This window comes from Arachis ipaensis, chromosome B4 (genome assembly GCF_059453495.1).
Source record: "Arachis ipaensis isolate K30076 ecotype BB chromosome B4, ASM5945349v1, whole genome shotgun sequence".
NCBI classification, from domain to species: Eukaryota; Viridiplantae; Streptophyta; class Magnoliopsida; order Fabales; family Fabaceae; genus Arachis; species Arachis ipaensis.
The window spans coordinates 11,068,912-11,088,539 of NC_142439.1; the positions used below are offsets into that span (position 1 = coordinate 11,068,912).

General features: G+C 35.0%; 3 protein-coding genes and 1 pseudogene across 4 annotated transcripts; 2 read left to right on the forward strand and 2 right to left on the reverse strand.

Annotated features, from left to right (window-relative positions):
* Nucleotides 1–1,371: 1,371 nt before the first annotated feature.
* Nucleotides 1,372–2,172, reverse strand: LOC107636030 (E3 ubiquitin-protein ligase ATL31-like; annotated as a pseudogene).
* Nucleotides 2,173–5,218: 3,046 nt separating this feature from the next.
* On the reverse strand, nt 5,219–6,838 carry LOC107636031 (uncharacterized). The gene has a single exon (XM_016339567.2). The coding sequence runs from the start codon at nt 6,836–6,838 to the stop codon at nt 5,219–5,221; it is 1,620 nt and encodes a 539-aa protein (XP_016195053.2).
* A 534-nt stretch (nt 6,839–7,372) lies between these two features.
* On the forward strand, nt 7,373–13,500 carry LOC107638848 (myosin heavy chain-like protein). Of its 2 annotated transcripts, XM_021120726.2 has the most exons (7): nt 7,381–7,637; nt 7,737–7,800; nt 8,217–10,575; nt 11,229–11,355; nt 11,650–11,751; nt 12,333–12,405; nt 12,988–13,500. In XM_021120726.2, the coding sequence occupies exons 3-6, from the start codon at nt 8,267–8,269 to the stop codon at nt 12,393–12,395; spliced, it is 2,601 nt and encodes an 866-aa protein (XP_020976385.1). In that variant the 5' UTR covers nt 7,381–7,637; nt 7,737–7,800; nt 8,217–8,266; the 3' UTR covers nt 12,396–12,405; nt 12,988–13,500. The 2 variants fall into 2 exon arrangements, with proteins under 2 accessions (XP_016197732.1, XP_020976385.1); XM_016342246.3 differs by lacking the exon at nt 7,737–7,800 and having other exon boundaries at nt 7,373–7,637.
* A 2,515-nt stretch (nt 13,501–16,015) lies between these two features.
* HERK2 (hercules receptor kinase 2) lies at nt 16,016–19,522 on the forward strand. The gene has a single exon (XM_016342247.3). It carries the CDS (start codon nt 16,779–16,781, stop codon nt 19,281–19,283), a length of 2,505 nt encoding a protein of 834 aa, XP_016197733.1. The 5' UTR covers nt 16,016–16,778; the 3' UTR covers nt 19,284–19,522.
* Nucleotides 19,523–19,628: the final 106 nt, after the last annotated feature.

The following is a 19,628-nucleotide window of genomic DNA, read 5'->3' on the forward strand; positions in this document are numbered from 1 at the left end:
TTAGTTTACTAAACTTATTTTGAAGCATTATTTCAATAGAAAACTGCATGGTTTAGTACTTTAGTGTGTTACTTAATAATCGGGCTTCCCATGCAATATTATTTAAATTTTAGAGCAAAATACCTAGGATTCGATTCCATGAAGACACCTCAAAGGCTCAAGCCTCAACCTTCCGAAAGTTAAGGCATATTCTTTGCTTAACACGTTGATTATGGCCCTTCCAAGTTGCTTCACTAGTCTCTCTTTTTCTCTTTTAATTTTTTTTTTGAAGTACATGGACAGAAAAGTTGGTAGTGAAATAACGACAGTTTTTCTTTTATTTGTTATTTTTTGGTTACTGTTATAAATGTCTTGTGTGCATGTGGTCTTAGTCGGTTCTAATATTTAAGGTAATGTACTAGAATACAAAATGAGACAACTAATGGTTTTGTTTGAATTTGTTTATCTATTGACTTAGAATATTTTTATTTTGTACAATATAATTATTAATCATTCTAATTTTCAATACAAAATTAAATTATATTGCAGGTTGTATCTTATTTTGAATTTAAAAATGGATCCATATGTAGTCTTTTTCTAGCACCGCTACGTCGTAAGTTCACGTTTTAAAGACATCTACTATGATGCAGGGATTAGGACTTTCTTTTTTTCATGTTTGACAAACTAATAATTAATTTATTATGGATTTAACTCTATTTAAGAATTGTTGTATAAATAAAAAGAATTTTAAACTCTCAATACTTGTTAAATAAATGAACGAGGTAAAAAAATTATCACTAGATTAATTTAAATTGGTTAAGAAGACAAATTATTAGTTGAGATTAATTTTCATCCATTAATTGTAAGTGCTTTATTATTGTTCAATTATGTTTCTTGTTTTGTATGTGGTAAATAATTGAGTGAAATATTTGCATTAACTTGACAAATGAATAATTGGATATTCGTTCCTGTTCTTTATATTATTATTATTATTATTATTATTATTATTATTATTATTATTATTATTATTATTATTATTAGGGTTAACTATTAAAAATGCCTTTGAATTATTTAAATGCTGACAAAAATATATCCAAATTTTATTAACGATAAATGTCTTTAAATAATTTAAAAATGCGACAAAAATATTCAACAGTAAATATATATTTTCAAAAGGAAAAACTACCATTTGTATCCATGAATTTTGCGAATGCTGACAAAAGTACCCATCAAATAAGAAAACTAACATTGTACCCATAAAAGATGGGTTCCGTGTGACAATAGTACCCAAACCGTGATTTTTTGTTGACTTTTTAATAAAATTTCTAAATTACCCCTTTTATCTTCTTCCTCAAATTCCAAATTTCACAACCCTCATCATTCGAATTTTCATCATACCAGTTGCAAACCATGTCTCCCTCCACATCCTTTCTCTTTCCTTGCCGCTGAAGAACCCCAAAGCCTAGGAATCCCAAAGCATGTTGAGCACTCATTTGGCGGTGCCAAACCAGAAGAAGTACTAAAATGACCCCAACCGCGAGAAACAAACGGAGGTGTCATAGACAGCAGTCAGCATCCACCTACTATTCTTACTCCCCTTATTACTACTACTACTTTCACCAACTTCACTCTGCAAAACGACGTCGTAGCTTGCCGAACGCTTCATCCCACCACTACCACCACTACACTTATGATTGGCTTCCAGAATCTGCTTCCTCAATTTCTCAGGCAACCTCAAAGTGAACCTCTCCAAGCTCTTCCCCGATTCCACAAGAGAGTGACCCGTAGAGTGCGACCTCACCAACAACTCAAAAGCTCTCACCTTTGAGGTCCCATTACACTTCCCAACAACCCCATCAACTCCCTCACCAACCCCACCTTCGTTCCCATCACAAGAAACCTCACCCATTCAGCCCATTCTTCGAGACATTTCATCGAACACATGGTTGGCACTTCCCTCTAACTCCTGAATCTCAACCTTGAACCCATGTTTTCCGACTTCATCTTGGCCCTGCAGACAGGACAAGTCATGTGCGAGGCGAGTCACGCGTCGATGCACTCGGGGTGAAACACGTGACTGCACTTGGGCAAAAGTCTAAGCGTGTCTATGTCCTTGAACTCGCTCAAGCACACAGCGCACTGAAGCGACGCACTGTGATCCATTTTGAGGTGCTTCACGGTGGAATAAACCATAATATTTGAACAATAACCTCAGATAATTAATAATCCACAGTTTTTAATTTTTTTAATTTTTTGGTGGCTGACAGCAGCAGAGGAAGACGAAGGATGAAGGTTGTGAAATTTAGAATTTGAGGAAGAAGATAAAAGGGATAATTTGAGAATTTTATTAAAAAGTCAACGAAAAATTACGATTTGGGTACTATTGTCACACGGAATCCATCTTTTATGGGTACAACGTTAGTTTTTTTGTTTGATGGGTACTTTTGTCAACGTTCGCAAAATTTATGGGTACAAATGGTAGTTTTTCCTTTTCAAAAAAATGTCTTAGAGATTGAATTTTGATATGATTTTTTGTAAGCATAATTAAAAAAAAATGAGATATTATTATTCTTAAAATTTCGTGTTTTTTTGTGATTTTTTAAAAGTATTATTATTTGTTAACAAAAAAAATCACAAAACAATATATACTTAACAAAAAATTACCAAATTTTAAAGATAATAATATTTCATTTTTTTTAATCATAATTGCAAAATATTGCATCAAAATTTAATCTCTAATGTATTTTTTGAGAAATATATATTTACTGTTGGATATTTTTGTTGTGTTTTAAATTAATTGAAGACATTTTTGTCGATATTTCAATAATTTGGAGATATTTTTGGTGGTTAATCCTATTATTATTATTATTATTATTATATATATACACATAGGTTTTGGGCTTTTTTTAGGAAACAAAAATAATTATTCTGAAGAAATGAAAAGACAAGTCAAAAGGTTAGAACTTAGAAGGAAAGGGAAAAGGAAAAGGAAAAAAGGAAAATGGTACTCGTGATTAATGGGTATGATTGCTAAAAAATAATAGGTTTTGCTTGTCTTGAGGGGCAATTGGTACGTTGGGAAAATTATAAACATTATCTCACCACTAACCTACATTTATTAAATTAAATCACACGTATGTGCTTGCGGATAACTTAAAAATTAGAAATAATAGTATTTAGACAAGAGTTTAATTTTGATGTTGATAATGTAAAATATTTTATATTATTGTATAATTATATTAATTCTTTTAAATAATAAAATTAATATAAAAAATAATTATTTTTATTAATATAATATTACGTAATTAAATATATGTATAAAATTACTTTACATTAATAATACATTAAAATTAAATTCTTTGAACAATTGAAACTATAACATTAATACAACTCTTGTACTCTTATTTTTATAAAATTCAAAAATTTCAACGTAATAAAATTATTTTAGAAGCGAAAACTTCTGACTCTCTCTTAAATTTTTAAGTTTTAACATGTTATAGATATTATTAAAATTTTTATTACCACGAGTACTATATTATTTGAAATTTTAATGTAATAGTCTTCTTTAATTATTAGTTAACTAATTTATATTTAGCCAATGAGTAATAGCTCAAATGACATAGACTCCTCATACTCAATTAAGAGGTTACGGGTTTGAGTCTCCTATCTTTCCAAATTTCGAGTCTCCTATATTTGGTAAAAAAAGAAAAAACTAATTTATATTTATGTGGATTTTTAGTCTTATCTTTTGTAGTTTTAAATGATTAAATCATTTCTCAAATAGTATTATAGATTGTGTGGCTAAAGCAGCTGCTTGTGGCGTGAACATTCATTTGAATTTAAGTCAATCATAAAATAAACTTTAACATATAATAAATTTAAATATAAATCTAGCCAATTAATTTAATTTTTTCTCTATTTTTTTTTCTCTTTAGTCACCAAAAAAACGGTTAAACCATTTCTCAAAAATTCAAATAAAAAAATTCTACACATGTTAAAAAAACTTCAAATTTTGCAAATAATATGGTGATCTAGAAAAATAATAAATAAATAGTGTTGTACGCTTAATTTCACAAAGAGTCTTTAAGTAATAATCTACATAAATTATTATTAATCAATTCTTTCATTTATTGTTTAAATTGTTATATGAAGTTTTTTGATTTGATTAGCAATTTATACAAAATAGTTTTAATAATTTGTCAATACATACTAATTAAAGTATTAAAGTTTTCAAAATAATTAGAAACATTTTTTTTCTGCAAAAAATGATAATAATAAATTTATCCAAAAAAAATAAGAGGAGTCTTATAATCTTAGATACAAGATTTCACTTTTTAATTAAGGGTTTTTTACTTAAATAAATTAAATGCATTTCAAAATTACTCAATTTCCCTGAATCAGATTCTGCAACGTGATTATCCTTTTTGTATTATTATATAAATCGTCCCAGGGTGCAAAGGATTATATTAAACGTAAATCATCTCACCCTAGGACGATTAATGAATGAATTTGTGATGCAAAATAAGAGTAAATTGTGGCAGGGCTTCTTGGGTTAGTAGTTGAGCATAAATCGTCCCAGGGTAGTAGGTTTTACGAGTTAATGGGCTAAACCAAACTGGGCTGCCACGATTTACTTGTTTTTTCAGACCCTCAGGACCCTGGGACGATTTATGTGTTACTATGTAACACTCAAAGGGCTGGGACGATTTATGGCCAAGTGATAACCCTAAGGACTCAACCACGAGTCATCTTTGTTGTTGCTGCGGCGTAAAGGGTTGAGGGAGGTATTGGAGCCACCATTGTTGACCGGAGAGAGTTTGGGCGGAGAAGTGGTTTTGGGTGTGGGACCAGCCGGTGGCGGAGGTGCAACTGGTGGTGGGCAGAGGCGTCTGAGTGGCACCGGGGGTGGTGGCAGCGGGCCGCAGGTGGTCGGCAGGAGGAGTTGGGGGATCTCTCCGGCGGTGGTAATGGCCGCGAACCAAGGAGATATGTACCGCCTGAACGGCGTTGCGCATGTTGCCGGATTTATCGATCAAGAGGTAATCTTATAAATTTTGTAATGGTTTTAAATTTTGGATGATATTAGTATGTTGGATGATATTGTATAGGGTGAATATGCATCTTAGAATATTTTTTTATTAAGACGTTGCCGGATATCATGTATAGTGATTTAGTTAGTTTTTGGTTTAGTATAAGATGTTAGAAATCAGTGGTCTTAAAAGATCATGGAATTCACTCATCATAGGGTGATGGTTCTGACGGTAGTGAGGAAAAACTTCCATGAATCCGTGTTTTCGCCTTCAACTAACCCGAAAGCCACTGGAAGAATGTTCGAGTTTCCATCTTGGGCAATAGCCATTAGCAGAGTGCCGCCATACTTCCCATACAAATGGGTCCCATCAATGGATATAAGTGGCTTGCAATACTTAAATGCCTCAATGCATGGAGGAAACGTCCAAAATAGTCGATGAAAGAAAACCGTTGACGCATCAACGGTATTACCTATCCTCACTGGCGAAGTACGCAAAAGCGCAATCGTACCTGGCATATACAACTGAACCCCCATGATCCACCGTGGTATGTGGTTATAAGACTCCTCCCAATCTCCATATATCTGCGCAATTGCCTTCTGCTTGCCCATCCAAACCTTCCTGTAGCTTGGCTTGAACCCAAACTTCGATGACACCGCATTCTGTAACACCTTAACCGACACCGATGCATCAGCCATCACCAATGATAAAATCGAGGCACATATGACATGGTAATCGAGCTGCCTGTGATCCATTGATATCTCCGTTGCTAGACACGTGTGTGGTCCATTGTACTTTCTAACTTCCCAGTAGCCTTTTCTCTGTCTCATAGTGACACGGATCAGCCAATTACAACTATTCCCGAACTGGACACACTTCCCATGATACTTCAACTGGTCGGACTCAAACACTTTATACTCGACTCCCCGCCGAATATTATAACTCTTTATTGTCAGTACAGCTTCCTCTTTTGTTTCAAACCTTTGCCCAACCTCAAACTCGTCCGTGCCAATCACACTAGGCCTTTCTCCGTGAATCACCGGGTGATGCTGATCTAAGTTTGCGGCCGGGTTCATTGCTTCAAGGTTCAATGTGGTAAAGTGTCGAGGGTACTGCTGCGTTCCACTGCTACCATGGGTTTGAGCTCCCACGGCAACTGCGGTGTCATCGTCAGCGTCGCTCTCGTCACCAATAATTGGTGGCTCTGAATCTGACCCATCATCACCTATAGCCTCCACAAACGGATCTCTCTCTCTTACCTCCATGAATGCGGGTGCACCGTCCACTACAGGATCAGCTCCCATCGCAGTTGCAAGCTGGCCGAAGCTACGCCCATCACCCAAGTCATCACCCGAGACAGGCAAATCAGCAGCAAAAGATGGGGACAAAACAAGTGGAGTCGCCGGTTGCCTTGTTGGAACGGCGGTGGAAGTTCCTTCTATGATGCCAGTGGGCAGATTCGGAGCAGTCCCCCCGCTACTGCCCTCCACGTCAACCATTCTGACAAACAACTCCAGCGCGCCTAAGTCGGGAAATTTTGATTGACTATGAAATATAACTCGCATGTCGTCATCACCCAACATCGCGTACTTCCCAAACTTAACATAACCTGGCTTCAACGATATCGGAATACGAAAAAATAATTGCTTCACGCGCTTCTTGCCACAATTTCCAGCCTTCTCTAATATACTACTGTGCAGATCCATCAACGTCGTCGACGGAGTAATAAACACACCTATCTGCTTTTTGCTAGAAAAAGTTACACCCTCACTTGTGTTTTCATCTATTTTTCCCCGGTGATGCACTAACAAGAAAATACTCTCTGCCATCTCTCACAACCTCAACATATGTTTTGTGTGGCTCGTCTGTTTGAAACTCGTTTATTTATAGAGTTTCTGGCTGCATAAATCGTGGTTGAGTCCTTAGGGTTATCACTTGGCCATAAATCGTCCCAGGGTCCTGAAGGTCTGAAAAAACAAGTAAATCGTGGCAGCCCAGTTTGGTTTAGCCCATTAACTCGTAAAACCTACTACCCTGGGACGATTTATGCTCAACTACTAACCCAAGAAGCCCTACCACGATTTACTCTTATTTTGCATCACAAATTCATTCATTAATCGTCCTAGGGTGAGATGATTTACGTTTAATATAATCCTTTGCACCCTGGGACGATTTATATAATAATACAAAAAGAATAATCACGTTGCAGAATCTGATTCAGGGGAATTGAGTAATTTTGAAATGCATTTAATTTATTTAAGTAAAAAACCCTTTAATTAATTAAATTCTAAATAAGTGTTTCTTTTGTTGTTCAATTTCATTTTTCAAATTAGGGTTTAAATAGGAAAAAAAAGAGGGTAACTGAGTGGTTAAGGTATAATCTTGTTGGTCTCACCCTTCTCCCGCTCTCACCGAATCTTTGTTCATTCATTCATTGCTTTGCTTTGCTGTTCTAATCTTTTCTCTTTCTTCTGCTAAACCCTACCCTCTCTACTGCCACCATTTTCGTTCTGCTTCTTACACTCTAATGCTACTTCCCAACATTCCCCCCTTTTCCTCTCCGCTTTTTCACCTTTGAAAGTTCCAACGTTGTACCTGTTCCCGCCCCAGGATTCACGCCACCAACAAGTAAGTAACTTTCTGTTGTTGCAGTCGACAATTTTGTCTTCATCCCCCTTTTTTTTTGGGATTTTGAAGTTCACTTTGAATATTCAATTTGCATTTCAGCTCCTAATTGAACTGCATCTCAAGCTTGAATTTTTACGTTCTCCTTTCGCATTTCAGCTTCTGGGTCAGTTCTTTTTGTTTTCCCTGGAAAAAAAAAACTGTTAGAAGATAGCATCAGTTATGGCGTTATTTTTGGCTACTGTATTTTTTTTTTTTTTTTGGGAGTGAATATTGGAAATTTTGTAATTTTGGATTTTGAGGTCAGACCGCTTTTTTCCCCGTTTTTTCTATTTATTGCAATAGTGATGAGTATTTGTATTAGTTTGATTATGCAACTGTGTTTCCATGTTTGGTTGTGTTTGTTTTGACCTGAATGACTTTAAGCTGCTGATACTTGTTTATTAGGAAATAATTGATTGATGCTACTGATTTTGGGGGGTCAGACTTTGTTGCCAGCACTACCAAATCATGTGTTGCTTATAAATAAGTATCGCTATTGGAATTCATATATATTTTTATTGTGTTTCTAACTTTTTGCAGTTTACCGGGTTTGACTTATCTGAATGACACTAAGCTGCTGATACTTGTTTATGCGGAAGCAAGTGATGGTGGAGAGTTTAGCTGTTATGGATGGCTGTGAGTGCCCAGGTGATAATGGTAAGGAAAATGGAGGTAGTGAAAATGGTATAGAAAATGAGAGTTTAGGTGATCATATACTCGAGGAAATGGAATCCTTCTGGTTGGATATCGATGAGAGGTTGACCATTTCTAGGATGGTGAGTGACTCTGTCATAAAGGGCATGGTTAATGCCATAGAGCAGCAGGCAGCTGAGAAAATTGCGCAGAAAGAACTGGAGGTGGTTGAGCTAAAGAAAATGCTTCATAATGGCCATGTGGGTCCTGATGAAACTAAAACATTGTGCTCTTTGGCACCTTATCTTCATGATCCTGGTGATGCCGGCGCATATAATCTTTCAAATGGTGTTGTTGCGGAATCCATGGACACTCTTCAAATTTCAGTGGATGAGAAATTAAATCAGCTCAAGAAAGAAATGAATAAAATAAGATGCTCTGGTTCCATGAGAAGAATTGGTTCAGGAGCCGACATTGTGGGTTTAGGTGGTATTTTGGACGAGAGTGTACCAGAAAGATGGATTTATGTTGATAAAATTTTTGAGAGTCTAAGAGATACTCTTGACGGTTTCTGCTTAAGAATGCAATTCATTGATCAGTTATCAATGGCGTCTCTTTCTGAATGGCAGCAGGAGCAGGAGTTTCGGTCAGAGGTTGAAAGGATGGTAATCAGCAATTGTATTATGGGTCTGCAGCAGGATTTTCAACATAAACTGTTGGACCTTTATGACTTAGAAAGTAGAAATTGTTTTAGCCAACACAAAGATATCTCTAATTTGCGCCAGGAATTGAATTCAATTTTTAAAATACTATCTGCTTCTGAAACCGGGCTTCTTATTTCCCATGGTTCCCTTGAGAACGGGGAGGAATGGTGTGTTAATAAGAGGGCTGATCATTTCCACTGGAAGATTGCAACAAATCATTCATCACCGTCAACTTTGGAAGAAAATGGCAAACATGAGGACCCAAAGGAGAGCGACGCTGAGCACTTGGATCCTACCATATTACGGCACTTGAATAGAGATGAGTTGATTACCCATGTTAATTCTGAGATAACGAAGATGAAAAGAGACCATGAATCTCAAGTGCAAGAGATGACTGAAGAAAACTTTCGCCTTAGGCGGGAATTGTTGAATTTGAAAGGAGGTTCTTCTTTATCATTGAAGAAGGACAAAGACTTTGATTTGTTGAAGAAAAAAATCCCTAATGTCATCTCAAAATTGGATGAAATCCTTGTTGGAAATGAAAAAATGCATCAACTCACCGAAAGCTTTGAATCTCTTGGCATTCTGAAGGATAGATTGGATACCTTAGACTTGGAGAATCGTCAACTGAAGGACATGCTGACAGATAAGGAAAAGGAAGTCAAGAATCTTTCTTCTCAGCTTTCTGCAGCTCTGGAGAAATTGTCACAACAGCATCTGGCTGAGAAAAAAATGTCACAAACTATTCAGAAGCTCGAGGATGATATAGTGGATGCAAATGCCGGAGTTTCAATTATTCAAGATATATATAAATCTCTCTTTGATGGTATTGCGAGTGGTTTCAGATGCATCACTGAGGAGTTACATCCGAAGAACATTATCATGGAAGAAATATATGAAATAATGTTAAAAGAAGTTGCTTACAATGCTCACGCTTCTAGTAGGTTTGAAATTGAGGATGCAGATATGGAGTCAACTATGGTGCAAGGACTATTGGATATTAATCATATTATATTTAGAGAATCTTTGGTGGATGCAGAAAGAGCATTAAAATTGGAAGCTGGTGAGAAAGAGGAACTAAAACAAGGAATGCTTATGTTGACATCAAAAGTGGAAGAGAAGGAGAAATCAGCACAGGAGGCAGCATATGCATTGACACAAGAGAAGCAAAATATGGAGTTGGTCACTGACCAGCTTAAGATTTTGAGAGATGAGACAGCTCGGCAACAGAAAACAATTGCAGAGAACAATAAAGAGCTGAGTGTCACTAAGGGTCACCTGGATGCAGCATCCAAGGAAATTGAACTATACAAGAAGCAAATATGCAAGTTACATGAGAATCATGAACAGATCATGAATGAGCACAGAGAAAGTGATGAAGAAAGAAGGGTGCTTCGTCTTGTTACGAAAGACCAACAAGATGCACTAACACTTATTCAGGCTAAAGAAAGGGAGACAAGGAGGCAAATGGAATCAACCATTCATCTCGTTCATAAGTTGTCCTCAGAGATTACTGCTTTTGAAGCTAGAGTAAATGGTGATATTTCTAGAAGTTGTTTGAGGTAATAAATGTTTTAATTCTTTTCTAGTTTAGTGTTACATGAATTCCTGATAAACTGTATTATTGTTGCTTCTCTCTTTTAAGCAATTTTATCTAGTCTTGTGTAAACAAGGAAGTATTTATGCTTATGCATGCTTGCGAGTTTATTTGGCATGCATGTCAAATAATTCAGAATTTGATGTTTATTAATAAAACTTTTCTGGCTTTGTCAGCCAAACACAAATTGCACTTATGTCGGTTTGTGAAAAGATGTGTATTTTTTTTCTTGATAAAAGAGATGTGTATTATATATTCGCTTCTTGGCTCTATAAATTCTAGAAAATTATCTTTATCCAAAAAACAGGTACAAAAATATCTTTGTTCTTTCATGGATATCTCATAGATTTGCCCCTTTTTCATGTAATTTGATTCAATTAATTGACAGAAACAAATTAATTGAAGTCATGTATGAATTTAGCTTTATTATTATTTTTTAAGTTAAAGTGGGAACTTCATGATTTTCTTTATTGAAGATTTCTTATCCTCCAATCTTTTTACATCTCTCTTCTGCTTTATCTAATACGTCTTTTATCCAATTAATTTTGAAAGAGTTCCATTTATAACTCCTGTTGATTATTGCCGGAATATAAAGTCATATTTTTAACTTCTTTTCAGGCTTGATAACATGAGTTCAGAGTTCTCACGCCTAAAAAACAAAGCCAACATACTTAAAACTGTGGGTTTTGTGTACAAGAGAAGGCTAGAAACAACTAACTCTAATCTTGCAAAGGCTGAAGCAGAGGTAATAAACCGAAACACTGTATCTGTAACATGCGTGTCTGAATCTTCCTTGCTTCTCATAACATATTGTATCTCTCATGCTTGTTAATAACCTTCGATACTATTACTAGTCATGGCTGCTTTTTGTTTGTTGGGTGGTAATGGTGTGGGGTCACATGTTTAATATCAATATTAAAATCTAACATCATTTTCATAAATATTTGTTTTAAGTATTTTTATTTCTTGTCGTTATTGCTAACTAAACCTTAGTATGTTTGACCCATTAGCCTCACACATTGAACATCTGGAGTTTCAGGTTGATCTTTTGGGGGATGAGGTTGATACTCTTCTTCGCCTCCTTGAACAGATATGCATTGCTCTTGATCATTATTCGCCCATATTGAAGCATTACCCAGGGGTAAGAATCCTTCCCTTTCTGCAGCACATCTTTATGATGTTTGTGCGCAAGTGGTGTATAATGCCAATAGATGTGAGATTGTTATAACGGCTATTTATCTTTTAATATCTTCTGTTTGTGGAAGTGTAGATTCATCCCATTCTTTATGTTTTTTATAATTTTTTTTAATGTTCTGTTTACTGCAAGAGAAGGTTGTGTTTATTGGGATTGCTAGCTGATTCAACAGAAAACAATTTTCTGATAGAATATTTTTTATTTCATACCCCCCCCCCCCTTTTTTTTTCTTTGTTGCTCATTATAGAGAACCTCAATTCGGCTAAAACACTTAATAAGACTTTATAGTAGTACACTACAAAGTAGAGCTATGTGCAACCAGCTTACTAATTCTAAACCAACAATTGATTAATAATTCTCAATTCTGTTTGATTAGATAACTACTGATGAAACTCCATGTGAAGTTTTTGCTGCCCAATCAATCTTTTGTTGAAATGTAACTTTATAGCAGCACAGGGGGTTGCAGCTTTCTTTTTGCGCGTGTGCATCTATTTATGAAACTTCATAATTGAGCATTGATTTTGCAGATTCTTGAGACTCTGGAGCTTGTAAGAAGAGAACTGAATCAACAGATAAGAAAACGTGTTTGAGGTGGGCCAGGTAAATTGAGGCAAACTGTATCATTCTATCATTACTAGTGAAATTATAGTGATTGACCTTTGGATGTGTAAAATCACAAGAAATCGTTGGGAAGCATGGTCGTGACTGTTAATTTATTCATTATTTCCATCTTTGGATCAGCTTCATATATATAGGGATGTAGGGATGATAGTTTGTTTTGGTAGTTGCATTTTCTTTTTCATGTCATTCTTGACAATCCATGGAATTGAATTCACTCAAAATTTGGAATTCAATTTGTTGATTTGGAACTAATTTTTCGTATGGAATTGAAATCCAAGTTGAATTCAAGTATCTTTGAAGTCCCAAAAGGCAAAATATTCGAAATAAAGGATTCTATTCATTCAGTTCAGTTGCATTTCAAACCACGGAATTGAATTCATTCAGTAACATTGCTTGTTTATACCAAACTCAAGAATTCAATTCTGTCATGTATGTTGTCACGTTAATGCAGTGTGTATAAATTCTCTTGGTCCATGATATTTTCTTTTAAATTACAATTCTTGAGGTGTAGCACTTGCAAACTAACCCATTTCTTATGGTTACATTTTTTGATGGATACAGGTACCAAAGTTGTATAGTTTGTTCACAAGAAGTTTACAAAGCAGGATTTTTGGTTCTCCTAAATGGAAAAAAGGGAAATGAGAAATGCTTTTTGACCCCAAAATCAGCCACTAAAATTAGCCACTAAAATCAGCCACCAATGTATTGTGTATAAATACATGTATGGTTTAATTTATTTTCAATGTGTATTTGTATTTCAACATGTATTTTATACTAGTGGCTGATTTTGGTGTACACGTAGCATAACCCGAAGGAAATTCAGCAACAGAAAAGATTCCACAACACAAACCTTTGTTTTTGCCATACACACTGATGCTATATATTTTGGTCTAGGAGACATGATAGGTTCCACTGCTCGTAGTAACAACAAATTAGTCTTCTCTTTCTGTGATCATAGTTTGTTAATGGCATTCTGTACATGTTCTTATGGTAGAATAGATGTGATATGTGAATTATTAGATGGTTTATAGATAATTTTACAATTACTAGAATTAATTTCTGTGTTTAACATTCTATTAATTTCTTGAGCTAACCACTTTTGCAAAGTGGGGGAATGATTTATATGTACCAAGTTTAACTTGATGCATGATATACCAGAATAATCCAATGGTATATTTAAAGTAAATCTACACCATTGGATTATTTTAGTGCATATATACTAAATTTATTTTAGTGCATCATAGCATTGTTTGGCCAAATGATTGATGTGCTTGTAGCTTTATGATGATCTGTGATTGTGAATCTGTCATTTGTGCTGCATGCAAAGATATCTGGTTTGATATTTAATCTTGAATTCGTGATTTGATTAATTTTCACAATTTTTTTTTAAATCTCCTACTTCAGTTCGATTTTATTGTTATTGTTTCATATGGTGACTTAAATCCAGTCAAGTTGTTTAAGATTCAAGTGATGTGTCTCTCATTTCTATTGTAAAATCTGGAAAACAATTTTTTTTATTATATATTCATATTATTATGTTGTCTTTGTAACATTTCCTTTGTAAGTAATCTATCAAATCAAATATTAAAAGATTTGAACTCAAGATGATATTCATGTCATTTTTACATGAAAAGATTGTTATCAGTTTCGGAGTTAGGGGACTAATAAAGATGGGGAATTAAAGTGACATTTCAAAAAAGTTTAGACAGACTATTTTACACTTTTTACTTGAAAGAAGCAATGTAGTAGCAAGGACAAAATTGAATACCAATTATTAATAGAAAAGTAAAATTAAATATTAAAACATTGAAGTTAGTATTGAAATGTTGAGAATATAATTGAAAAAAACTTGCTAAACGTTAAGGGATTTTTGTGTACTTTTTACCATAAAATGGAAATACTACAGTAGTTTTGAGAAATGGTTAGATGCATGGATTACTTCCTATACTTTATATAATAAATAATAAATAATGTACCATGGCATATGTTACGCCCAAGGTTAAATGAATGGAACGGTTCAACCACCGATACTGTTGCCATTATTCACAAAAAGACGGAAAAGACCCTCTCTCGTCATAGGGATGGGTAGGGGTACTCTTTTGGTACGGAATTAGGATAAGACAAAAGGTACATGCATTTTCTACAAAGATTGAAAGGGCAGGGGCAATTTCGGAATGGAATTAGAATAATTGCTGTGCCCATCACCTGCCGGACAAACCCATGTGACCCACCTCACGTATGGATATTACCCCATTACCCCCCATGGCCCATGCATTGACCCCATCCCTATGTATTCATTCTCTCTCTTCCAAGTGTAAACGTTTCTCTCACTCTTCACTCTTCTCATCCAATATTAAATGGTAGGGTAAAAATAAAATATGTTATTTTTAGAAGTTTGCAATTTTTTTTAAATATCTCTAACTTTTAGTTATATTTAATTTTGTTTTAATATTTTTAATTTATATTAAAATTATTCTTGAACATTAATTTTATATAAAATATCAGCAACAAAATTAAAATTTTTTAAAATATAAATTTAACCTAAATTAAAAACTTTAGTAATCAAATTAAACTAAATTAAATATTAAAAATATTTTAAAAAATACAAATATTAAGAATACAAAATATATTTTATCCTAAATGATTAATTATGTACTCCACAAATTCTAATGATATCTTCTTTTCTTTTATTTTTCTTTTTTCTAATATGTAACTAGCCTAATTTGTATAAATATAAATTTTAATTTATGTATGGGTTGAACACAATATAAACTAAAATAAAATTATAATGTTAGAAAAGATAAGATGTCATCATGATTTTTGAGTATCCAAACCTAGCTTTATGTATACTAATCACTATTTTAACTATTAGTTTTAAACATAAAGAAAAGTTTTTTTTTAAATTAAGTTAATAAAGATGATAAGAATAGTATAAGTACATATGCATTAATTAATTATTATAAATACTTTATAGATATTACCATTCCAATAAGACTAGTATATTAAAATTCAAGTACATGTTTCTATGTCTATAGATAAAAACATTCCTAATTTTTTTGTTTGATAAATCTAATAATATTATGAGTAATTAAGAATTTTAGAGTATTGTTGTCAATTAATTTTATATGAGGGGATTTAATTATATTTATTAAAGTAACAGAGATGATTTCACAGGAATGTAAAACTTTTAAATATTATAATTAACTCATATGAAAATTAAATGATTGTAACATGCATTTTCCCCCTTGGTTTGTAACAAGCAATTTATTACCAATATGTAACCCTAAATCACAGGAACTACCTACTTGTAAATAACAGATTAGTTAAGAAAATATTATATATTTATATAAAATAATTAATAAAGCTTTCTTTTTAATTTTTAAAGCTCTTATTATTAATGAAGCTTTGAGACACAATCTATTGTAATTTGTATCATTTGAATGATTGAGTAATTAATAATTTAAATTTAAATATCTTTTTCATACACATCATCACACCGAAAGCAGGCAAATTTGTGAAACTGTTATCACTTGTAAAGTTGTAATGCGGCAGTTAGAAGCAGAAGGAAAAAGGAAAAAGAAAAAAAAGAAAAAGATACTAATTAAATAGTAATGTCAGATTCTTGGCTTCTTGTAAAAGGATACACATAACAAAAACCAAGCAATCAAGCATATATGAATTGAAACTTTTTGAGTTTTTTCCAATCTGTTTCCAACCACATCACACAACCTCCATGTTACCATTTCTTTGTTTGTTTATTGAAACAAAACCCTTTTTTGTGTAACAATCCCTGATTTTCTGGCAGTTTCTGTGGATTCTCCTTATCACTGCTTTGCAAAGTTGTTGTCTTGTTTCTTCTTCTTCTGCCATTTTTGATACCATTCACATTGGCATTGCCAATTCTCTTTCCTTCCTTTGGTATCTAACCATTTTTTCTCCAAGTTCAGATCTGTTGAGTTTGTTGTGTTTGTTGATTTGTCTCTCAGGTAAACAAAAGAAGCAGCTGAAGCGGTGTTTGTTGTTTAACTTCTCAACCTCTTTTGAAGTGTCATAGAATAAAGGGTACATTAACATAGTGCAGAATATTGTTTTGTTTGCCTTGTTAGCTTGTAAAGTCTTGTACTTTCATGAATGCATCTGCTTAATCTAGCTATGTCTATCTCTTGATGAGTGTTCTTCTGGCTTTTTGAACTTGTTTTCTTTTTTCTTACTCAAGATCTTGAAAAGAAAGGGTTTTTCTGTGATTTGGGAGTGTTAGGTTTCTGGGTCTGTATTTGTTTTGCTTCACCTTTGCAAAGTTTGAATTTTTTGTTAGAAGATAATTGAGAGGTACTGTTTGGGAAAAAGCCACAATGTGGAGGGTTCTTGGGGTAGGACACTCTTATTTACTGATTCTGATGGTGTTAGTCTCAGTGAGATTGAGCATTGTTGAGGCTCAAAAAAAGTCCGTTCTCATAAACTGTGGTTCAAACTCTTCTGTGAATGTGGATGGTAGAAGATGGGTTGGGGATATGAGCCCTAATAATAATGTCACTCTTAGTTCCCCTGGTGTTGCAGTATCCACCTCTCCATTTAGTGGAAGTTCTATCTATGATTCACTCTACAAAACAGCCAGGATTTTCACTGGTTCTTTGAATTACACAATCAAAGATCTTCAAGGGAACTATGTTCTTAGGTTCCATTTTTCCCCCTTTGTGGATGTTGAGGACTACAATGTGAATAAGTCCTCATTTAGTGTGGTGGCTAATAGTCTGAAACTACTCTCTGAGTTCAATGTTCCGGAGAAGATTTCGCAGTTGCAGAATTCGGGAAAGAATTCTAGTTCATTCTCCTTGATTAAGGAGTACCTTTTTGATATCAGTGCAGAGCTTGTGATTGAGTTTGTTTCAACTGGAAACTCCTTTGGATTTGTCAATGCCATTGAAGTTGTCCCAGTTGTGGATGAGCTCTTTGCCAGCTCAGTCAGAAAAGTTGGTGGTGGAAACCTGAATGTGACGGGACGTGGAATGGAGACTATGTATAGATTAAATGTTGGTGGTCCTGAGATTCAACCTGATCAAGATCCTGATCTTTGGAGAACTTGGGAAATGGATTCTGGCTATATGATCACACAAAATGCTGGCATAGGAATTAACAACAGTTCCAATATCACTTATGCTTCTGCAAATGATACTTCAGTAGCTCCTCTACTTGTATACGAAACTGCAAGGGCAATGTCAAACACAGAAGTCTTGGACAAGAGATTTAACATGTCCTGGAAATTCGAAGTGGATCCCGATTTTGATTATTTGGTCCGGCTACATTTCTGCGAGTTGGTTTATGATAAGGCGAACGAGAGGATTTTCAAGATCTACATAAACAACAGGACTGCTGCAGATAATGTTGATGTTTATGTTCAAGCAGGAGGGAAGAATAAAGCATATCACCTGGACTATTTCGACGCCATGTCTTTGAGCATTGATACATTATGGGTTCAACTAGGTCCTGATGCAGGTGCTGGTGCTGCGGGAACTGATGCTCTCTTGAATGGACTAGAGATCTTCAAGCTTAGTCGAAATGGGAATCTAGCCTATGTCGATAAACATGACTCAGCTGGCAATGCAGCAAGCAAATCAAAAGTTCTTTGGGTTGGAATTGGAGCAGGTCTAGCTTCTATTGCTGTAATTGCAGTTATAGTTATTCTTGTTTTCTGTTTCTGCAGAAGCCGGAAGAACAAATCAAGTGACACGAAAAACAATTCTCCTGGTTGGCGACCTTTGTTCCTTGTTGGGGCGGCTGTGAACAGCACCATGGCTGCGAAGGGATCATCAGGAAGTCAAAAAGCATATGGATCTGTGGTCTCAACAAGAGCTGGCAAGCACTTTACATTGGCTGAAATCATTGCTGCCACAAAAAATTTTGATGAGAGCTTGGTAATTGGAGTTGGAGGCTTTGGTAAGGTGTACAAGGGGGAGATTGATGGTGGTGTCCTTGCTGCGATCAAGCGATCCAACCCGCAATCTGAGCAAGGCTTGGCTGAATTTGAGACAGAAATTGAGATGCTCTCCAAACTCAGGCATAGGCATCTTGTGTCATTGATTGGTTTCTGTGAAGAAAAAAATGAAATGATTCTGGTTTATGAGTATATGTCCAATGGAACTCTTAGAAGCCACTTGTTTGGGAGTGATCTTCCCCCATTAACTTGGAAGCAACGTCTCGAGGTGTGCATTGGCGCTGCTAGGGGACTTCACTACCTACATACAGGAGCCGAGCGTGGTATAATTCACAGGGATGTCAAGACAACCAACATATTGCTGGATGAGAACTTTGTAGCCAAAATGGCCGATTTTGGTTTGTCGAAAGATGGACCGGCTTTGGACCATACTCATGTTAGTACAGCTGTGAAGGGAAGCTTTGGCTATCTAGACCCGGAGTACTTCAGGAGACAGCAGTTGACCGAGAAATCGGATGTGTACTCGTTTGGGGTTGTGTTGTTTGAAGTTGTTTGTGCTAGAGCTGTGATCAACCCAACCTTGCCTAAAGATCAGATCAATCTTGCAGAATGGGCAATGAGATGGCAAAGGCAAAGATCAATTGAAACAATCATTGATCCTCATCTCAGAGGAAACTATTGTCCCGAATCCTTGGCGAAGTTTGGGGAGATAGCCGAGAAATGTCTCGCGGACGATGGGAAGAGCAGGCCAACTATGGGGGAGGTGTTGTGGCACTTAGAATATGTGTTGCAGCTACATGAAGCTTGGTTGAACAGGGACAGTATTGTAACTTCCTTCTCAAGTAGCCAAGATTTGAGAGGTGCAAAAGATGGAGGACTAGAATTGGTGCATGAGTCTTCAAGTCAAGATGAAGAAAATGAATGAGGCCATAATCAATTGAGTTCATTGATTCTGAATGCTAGTAGTTCATTGAGACCATTGAAGAACCACTACCACAACTTTACATATTCTTTAAATTTGTTTTATTGAATGAAGTATTATTTCTCCCTCCCCCCAACTTTCATCATTTTTTTTTTAATTTTGCATCTGATTCTTGTATACATTGTAGTGGAATGGTTAAGTTATCAGCATTTTGTCTACAAAATGAAAATGGACATTTGTGATGTTCTTTATTGTTGTATTGACATGACAATCGATTATATAGTATTGGGATCTTTCATCTTTTCTCAAAAGCTTATCAGATTATCAGCATCAGCATCTTATGTAAGC

Coding starts and splice junctions, on each gene's coding strand:
- LOC107636031 (XM_016339567.2), bottom strand. CDS start 6,838: ATGGCAGAGAGTATTTTCTTGTTAGTGCATCACCGGGGAAAAATAGAT.
- LOC107638848 (XM_016342246.3), top strand. CDS start 8,267: ATGCGGAAGCAAGTGATGGTGGAGAGTTTAGCTGTTATGGATGGCTGT. Junction 10,576..11,228: donor ATTTCTAGAAGTTGTTTGAG/GTAATAAATGTT, acceptor ACTTCTTTTCAG/GCTTGATAACATGAGTTCAG. Junction 11,752..12,332: donor TATTGAAGCATTACCCAGGG/GTAAGAATCCTT, acceptor TTGATTTTGCAG/ATTCTTGAGACTCTGGAGCT.
- HERK2 (XM_016342247.3), top strand. CDS start 16,779: ATGTGGAGGGTTCTTGGGGTAGGACACTCTTATTTACTGATTCTGATG.